At 40.0% G+C, this 8,113-nt stretch overlaps 1 protein-coding gene across 1 annotated transcript in view; it reads right to left on the reverse strand.

Moving 5' to 3' along the window:
- The window catches only part of ascc3 (activating signal cointegrator 1 complex subunit 3), a 211,888-nt gene that overhangs the window by 25,371 nt on the left and 178,404 nt on the right, over positions 1-8,113 (reverse strand). Inside the window, exons 35-36 of the mRNA XM_074683393.1 lie at positions 7,624-7,735; positions 7,406-7,540 (exon numbers count right to left, since the gene is read on the reverse strand). Coding sequence (XP_074539494.1) covers positions 7,406-7,540; positions 7,624-7,735 — 247 coding nt within the window. The remainder of the gene's footprint in view (positions 1-7,405; positions 7,541-7,623; positions 7,736-8,113) is intronic.

Consider the following 8,113-nt stretch of genomic DNA (forward strand, 5'->3'; position numbering starts at 1 on the left):
TCCATCCATCACTGACCAGAGCCAGGGTTTAAAAAGCTTCAACCTGAAAAAAGACCTGAGTGAGGAGGGGGCTGGGATGAAGGATAGAAACAAGAATCATCTCGGAATGATTTACTTCTCTCTGCCGTTGTGTCTGCATATGGATGTGCTGGTGTGAATGCTATAGATCTTTAAGCAGACATCATATACAACGACATAATGCCTCACACTGACAGTCACATTTACAGAGACAGAGCAGGAGGAAGTAAAGGAGAGGCTGGGGCTTTGAAGAAGTAATTACAGAGCAAAGATAAAAAAAAAACAAATAGAAGGCAGGGAGTCGGGTCTGTAGGATGCCTGTAAAAATCCTGTACCGCATTTGTTAAAGTGCTGTTTTAACATGGTAAGTGATAAACTTTCCCAGTTGATGTCAGAATGACCTCATTACATTTCGAAACTCAGGTTAAAGTAACTTATTGAAGAAGATGAAGGGAGAGCAGATTTTTTTAGCACAACTTTTCTTTGTCCAGGACAAATTTTCAAAACATAATTCCTTGGCTCTTCTTTGTGAAAGTTGCAGTTCTTTAAGCACCTGCAGAAAAAAAAACTCTGACCTTAAAACACCTCAAAAGATGTATGGTTTAAAAGCTGCTGTCATTTTTAGTGTGATTTTCTGGATGTAGATGATCACTTTAAAACCTTCCTGACTCTAAGGAAGAGTCCTCTCCATAATCATGTTATGCTGACTAATAAACAGCTGTTAATTGGAACTGGTAAGTTTGTTTTTGTCAATAAGTCTTTCTGACTCTTTTGTTACTACATCCATTTTAAACCATACAAACAACCGAATGAGTTGATAGAACCAAACTGATGGAAAAATAATCGAAGAGGGTGAAACCATCAGATAAAATGTTGATAAAACAAAAAGTCATCAAATCAAGAATCAAAAAGGCGAGTTGAATACAGAAAATCATCAATACCACTTTTCGAGACAAGAAAAAAACTGTTTTCAAGGGACTTAAAGAATATCAGGAATTGCATTGCAATTGCATTTGTTTTGAAGCCAGTGATTTACAAGACTATCTTCCTTTAACTCTACTTTTCTTTTTTCAAGACAACTTTTTACTGGATACAAAGCGACAGGGTAAGGTTTTTATTTATAGTCATAGTGTTGTTGTTTGAAAGGTGACAACAAGCAAACTTTGTAGACTCACTTTGTAGTGTAGTGTCCAGAAGGTGAGCAGACTGTCTGTATAACGCTACTACTTACAGCCCTGTGGGACACTGAGACATGTCTGTAATGTGTAACATTAGTGAATCCTGGTTATGTCCTGCCAGTCATCTACCAATCAGAGCTAACGTAACCTCACTCTTCATTTTATTGATAGACTCTCAAGTTTGAACAGACCACTGCAGAATAACTGCTGACTGTGGGTTGGAATCAACATTAGCACACACAGTTAAACCCATGTTTTAGCTCATGCTCTATCACTTTCCTGTCTTCTGCTCTGACCTTTTTCCTTTTTAACCATCCAGCTTCAGTGTCAAAGGTAACTACAAAATAAATCAAAGAAATCCTCTTCTTAAGGAAAAAAGACAGATCTTGCTTCTCTCTGTTAAAATTTGCTGGCAAGCTGAGCGTCAAGTCGAATGGTCGGGTCGGACACAGATACTGAGAATTAGCATTTGCAGCTGAAAATCTAATTTTAAATAATGGATTATGAACAGTCCAATAAATAAAAGTTACTCATAAAGTCCCTATAAAGGCTTGATGGTCTAAAATAAATGCAATTTTGTCCCCTTTGGCATACCGTAAGACAAACCTTCACTCCTAAATGGCATTTTACTTTAAAAAAAACTGCCAGCTCCATTAACAAACCTGAAGTAAACTGCAATTTAAGTTAAGCAGAATGAAAATGTCACTGAAATGCTTTGAGTTTGATCTACCTGCAAAGCTGAGCGTGCAGCTAAACAGACTGATGACAACAGCGGCAGGGCTATCACGAAAGTAGACAAAGTACCATGCAGGAAATGTTGGTGTCAGGATTCTAAGAAGAACAGCACCGTGGACTAAAATGACTCAAAACAGGAAATCTTTGTAGGGACAATGAAAGCAGAACAGAAAACAGAAAACAAGACAAGAGTAGGAGTGTACGGCTAAGACAGGAAAATAAACGTGTAAGGAGGGGGTGGGAGGAGCTGCTGCACAGAGGTGTGGGTGGTGCTCATTAGCGACCACGCTGCAGCAATTAGGGGGAGCAGGAGAAGCATGTCAGAGCTTTGAAGCAAACAAAGGAGGAGTGGACTGGGTGGTGGGGTGAGAGGCCTGTTGTATCACAGCTTGTTGAGGAGGGGGAGCAGACAGGCAAGATTCCAACTACAGAGAGTGATGTTGACCTCCTCAGAGTCGTCCCACCTTTATATGTTAGCATGGAATTCAACTACTCCATGGATGACTTAGTATGGAAATACTGTTACTAATAATAATATTGCTATTGCTAATAATATCGCCCTGTTGGCGATGGCTGCCTGTTGCAGCAGCTCTATCTTCTTTGTCCGTTTCTTGTAATTTTTTTCGTCTCTTTTTCATCATCTTTGTATTTGGAGTGGATCATCACTTTGTATGGTTCATTGTTGGTCATGGACACCAAACTTTTTGTGGCTTCAGTGATATTTTTACTACTTTTTCTCCTGTGTTTGTTTGAAGATCCTACATGTAACCATGGCTGCATTGTTAACATGTTAACTCAGCTGTTAGCAGCCTGTAGCATGTCAGTGCTAACTGGTGTAAGGCCTGATGTTTTCCTACAAGGTGAGGAGTAGGAGGTGAGGATGACGTGCTGGTTCTCAGGTGTGAGCTAAGAAGTGACGACATGAACCTGTCCTTCCATCCATCGTTATTGGGAACGTAAGATCTATCTCAAATAAGATGGACGAGCTAGCCATACTAACCCAGCAACAGAGGGAATACCAGAGGGCATCATGCTATTCACAGACATGGCTAACAGAGCTATCTCCAGAAACAAACGCCACATTGGAAGAGCTTCACCTGCTGTGAGCAGACAGGATCCAGGAGACAGAGACTGAACAGACTGCTGAAGAAGCTCAGTCCTGGACCCTGTGGAGGTGGAGGCTGGCTGAACTGGACAATGATGGACAAGCTGTCATCATCTATCTTCTTATGGACCTTTTTTTGCACTTTCTATACACTTTCTCACTTTTGTTTCCTTGATTGCTGCTGTGACTTCAATTTCGTTGTACTTGTTACAATGACAATAAAGTTCTATTCTATTCTATTCTATTCTATTCTATTCTATTCTATTCTATTCTATTCTAATATCAATACCATTTAAATAGCAATTTTTGATACAGTTAAAGCCCTGTCAACTTAAGTTTTCAGTCCAGATCCTTGATCTCAAATCTTCTGACTCACTGATGGATAAAAGCTCAGGAGTATAAAAAAAGATTCCTAACATGACAAGAGGAATCATAAAATCAGTCCCTCATTTGTTGGTTCAAGTTAAGAAGCTGAGCTGCTGCATTGAACAGTCAGAAGGTGGCGGATGGATTTTGGATTTGGCAAAACGCGGAGGTTCTGATGAAAAATAACTGATGGTCTTTGACTGGCAGTTAACATAATATGTTGATTCAGCTAGCATAATATGAAAATAACGGCTGATATAGATTTATCATTGATGAACCCTCTATTTTGTGTTTTTGATGACCCAGTGTAAAACTCCAGTGTTTGAAAAGCAGCTAATGGGATGCAGTTTTTTGATTGTCCACTTGAGAATGGCTGCAAAAGTCCTCAAAAGTTTTATAAAAATGCCAAATGCTAACAGTAGCATGTATGGTTAATTGTATTTACTCCATTTGTTGATGCACAATGCACCGTGGGTGAATCTTGCCTGCAGCACATGAGTTTAACTAAGATGAAGACATGACAGAAAAAAACGCTAAAGTAGACTGTTTGCAGCACTTGATACAGGTTTAATCACCGAGTAGACCAATCTCTGTGCTACCACTGAGTCTAAGGCCCCGTTTACACAACGTTTCATCTGAAAAAGCTGGAAAGCAGTGAAAAAACTCTGCGTTAATACGAAAAAGCAGAGGGACTGAAAACCCTGTAGTAAGCATGCCAGGCCTGTAGTTGGCGCTATGACTGTCTTGTCAAGAAGCCGCTTTTGGTAGATCTCCACTGGAGCAGAGTTGAGCTAATCATCTGGTGTATTGGTGAATGCTAAGAGCAGAAGTGGAGCAACAGATGTAAATTTTGCTTAAGACAGGCAGCAGATACAGCAGCACAAGCTCATCACGGTAGTTCGCGACGATCGTAACAACAGTACTGTTGTCCTATTGTATGTGCTTGCGTGAAGCAGAGTGTGACGTCAGCGTTTCCACTGAAAACGCTGGCTTACAGTTTACACGGCAACAGTGTCGGCAGCGTCTCAGGAAAATCCCACTCTGGAGGCTGTTTTCAAAAGTTTGCGTTCTAGGTCGGCTGAAACGCCACTTACGTGTAAACGTGAGGCTGAAACTCAACAAAACTTTTGCGTTTCACCCTAAAACCACTGTCGTGTAAACAGCCTCTAAGACTGAAGACTGCAATTAAATGAATAAGCAGAGATTTTATAAACAGATGAAACAGATCCAAACAGATCGACACATCAATATCTGCTGGTATAATTAACTAACAAGAGATTAGGCTGCTGTTTACTTGATTAAATACCAGATCTGCCTTTTTGTTTGAAAGCCACAGTCAAAAATAAATGTGCAGTTTCAAGTTTTAAGCATTTTTCTTATTTTGCACGGGAAATAAATATTACTTAACAAATGTGATAGGAGTATGCACCATCATACTGTACGCTACCTCCATAAATATCTTAATAGCTACTAAAAAAAATATCAGTATCGTAAATGGCTAAACTAGTTTTAAAATATCAGAATATTGGTAGCAAAAATAATCTAATATTGTTCATCCCTAGAAACAGATACTGATCCAGTATTCTGTCATGGAAATAATGTGCAGTTCCACAAAAGGTAAGAAAATGCATCACCCAGTGTATGGAAAAATGTTTAGGAGGTAGTAGTGTTTCATTGTGACTAAAGTATTGTGATAACACTGTATCTTAAAACCAGTGAGTTGATGCAGATGATTGTAAACAGCTTCAGGATTATTTTGACTTTTCTGGTATTTTTTTCTGTCAGAAAAAATTTGATCTTCAAATGTTATTTTGGAGTGTGCAGATTTTCGGCAAACAGAAAAAGAAACAGAAAATAATCAGCTAATTAGAATTGTCTTCCTCCACCTTAATACTAGGTGAGAAAGCCAAATGTCTTGGGATGCCCTCACCAATCAGAAGCTGAGGGTGTGGATGACCTCGATGTCGGGGTGCAGAGGTTCAGTCGGTAACAGAGGAGAATAGATCAGATTAGAGCCAGAATACGGAGAGTTAATGAACCTCACATAAAGGTGCTAATTTAGTTTGAGAGACTGATTTGTGTTGGAGTGTGTGTGTGAGCGTGAGGGTCTATTATCTTGCTCAGATTTAAAAAAGATGAAATGTGAGGTGAGAACACCTCATTTTGAGCAACCTGCTTCTAAATGTGATGTTACTCTGAAAAATTTGCCATCACAAATCTGAATACAACCAGTACTTTTTCTAGACTTTAAACATGTGTGATGCGCCTTGAATGTGATGAAGCATGTTGAAAACATAACATGATAAGGATCAGCTCCACTGATCAGTGTGAGGGCAAAGAGTCGAGAAGGAGACAAAAGGTGAAGTGTCCTGGTGTAGAGGTTTAAGTTTAGGGAAAAAAAAAATCAAACAGATTAAACTCACACAGTGTGGCTCTGACTGTTTTCTCAGGTTAAATATCACAGCTGATGGCTAAAAGAGACACTGCCAATGTGCCTGAAAGCATTGGTTCTTAAAGTGGGGGTTGAAACCCCTATAGGGGTCATGAGTGCCTTCCAAGAAACAAATATTTACAGTGGTATAATAAATCCATTATTGTTAAAGTATAAACCAAATTATGGTTTAAGTTTAATAAAAAAAAACATGCAAATAGAAAATGTTTGATCAGTTTTCAGCATTTCTCTGTTGAAGACTCCTGAAGTGACTCAGCCAGGAGATATCAGTGGTATCATTGGAGGTAGATTATCTCAGGGAATATGTACACATGGGGAGTCTAACTTAGTACTGATCGGCTAAAAGAGGTTTCTCTTTTTTGTTTGTTGTTGGATTGGCTGATTAGTTGCAGGGGTTCGCAGGATAGATATGACCAGAGGCCTGTACTACCAAGCTGGATTTTCTCTTATTGAGGTGAATTCAGGCCTCACCCTGGGTTTTCTGCCCGATGACGCGGCTTCACTCCTTACCACGATACATCACCACAGTAACTTATGTTGAATCCTAACCTGCTCCAGAGCAGGCTCTCTAAGAGAAAGCGGACCGTCCATTTTTAGAAGATCAGTGAAAGTTGGTGTGTGAATTATGAGAAGAGGAGAGCTTTTAGGGATAGATATGATCCTTTTAAATGTCCCTGATGACAACCTGTACAAAAGATACTGATTTTGACCAGATAGACTGAGCTACATTTGTAAAGTGATGGAGTCAAATGTTACAAATGTAACACATTGCAGTGAGGTGCATCTGACATAATGAGGTTCATGATAACAGTCGCACGTGACAGAACTGTAGAAACATGAATTAATGTTTCTAGCCGTAAATTCACTAGAAGTTGTGTCATCATGGTGAGGAATTACGATCCCAACACAAATGTTTCCCCATGTTTATTTGATTGGTCAGACGCTGCAAACTCCACCCCTTTTTATGTGAGCGCACAATGATCAAGACTGGAAAAGCCAGGGGTTCACTCACTGAGTTGATATCCAGCTTCGTAGCTCCGCCTATCAGGATTTCAAACGTCTGGTTAAGTAAACCAAAGTAACAGAGAGAGATCCTGCGTGTGTCAATCCAGCTTCATAGCACAGGCCTCAGGAAAGTGTCCATGATGCAACTACGACTGGTGGGGTAGGTCTGCTTTAAAAGTTTCACAGGCAGCTCTTTCCTTTCAAGTGTTGAAGGTGAAATACTCTTTGATTTTTTGTTTAACTTCAAACGTTTCCGTTAAGTTTAGTGAAGGGTTTTCATACTTCAGGCATAAATAGAACAAAAGCCTTTCACGGGTGGTACTAATGGTGGGTCAAGAAGAGCTCAGACTCCTTATCTTGTCCTCATGTTGGTTCTTTGTCAATGATATAAACTTAGCATTAACCTGTTAAGTGTCTTGAGATAATGTTTGTTGGAATTTGGCACTATATAAATAAAGATTGATTGATAATAATAAATGTGAGTGGTGGCACAGTTGAAACTGGTCCAGAGGAACAGCTGCTGCGTGTTGGAGTTGAGACACTGACCGTCAGAATGGAGAGCAGCTCGGGGATGGGCAGCTCAGGTCTCAGTCGTTCTTTAAACATGCGGATGGTCTGATGCTTCAGGTAGTAATACGATGAGATCCGACCGTAGGTCAGCGGCTCGATGGTTCGATCGTCCTGGGGAATAAATAAAATTGGGACCAAATTTATTACTCATCTGAAATTTTGTCTTTGAGTCATTCCCTCAAATGTTTCCATACCTCTTTTATCTCTATGCAGTAGGAGCACTCCAGGTCCCGCAGGCTCCTCTCCACCAGGTTGGACAGGTATTTGTTGATGACCTCGTGGCTGATGTCTTCAAGGTTGTAATAACTAAACACAACAACAGAACATAAAGCATAATACAGAACATCAAAAAGTCAAAATCCTGAATAGTTTTTTTTTTTTTTTTTTTGTTAAACCGACACTTGTGTTACACACTTCATGGTTGCTTTTATCTCGCTCGTAACTTCTGGATACGGAGGCACAGGAAGATTTAAATACTGCTGGACACATTTAAGGTGTGCTGAGTGATGACTCAGAGAGCTCAGAGAGCTCAGGCCGACACATGTGCTGTAGGTTTACTTCCACTCAGACCATAAATCTACACTCAGAGCCTGATACACCAGAGGATCGTACGGCTGTTGCTCCTCTGAAATCTGCAAATGAGCTGGAAAGCCAGAAAGACATCACCAAATTCACAGAGCATGT

The sequence above is a fragment of the Halichoeres trimaculatus genome, unplaced genomic scaffold (genome assembly GCF_033239565.1).
Source record: "Halichoeres trimaculatus isolate MK-OKI-2021-1 unplaced genomic scaffold, fHalTri1.1 fHalTri1_scaffold_12, whole genome shotgun sequence".
Classification (NCBI taxonomy): domain Eukaryota; kingdom Metazoa; phylum Chordata; class Actinopteri; order Labriformes; family Labridae; genus Halichoeres; species Halichoeres trimaculatus.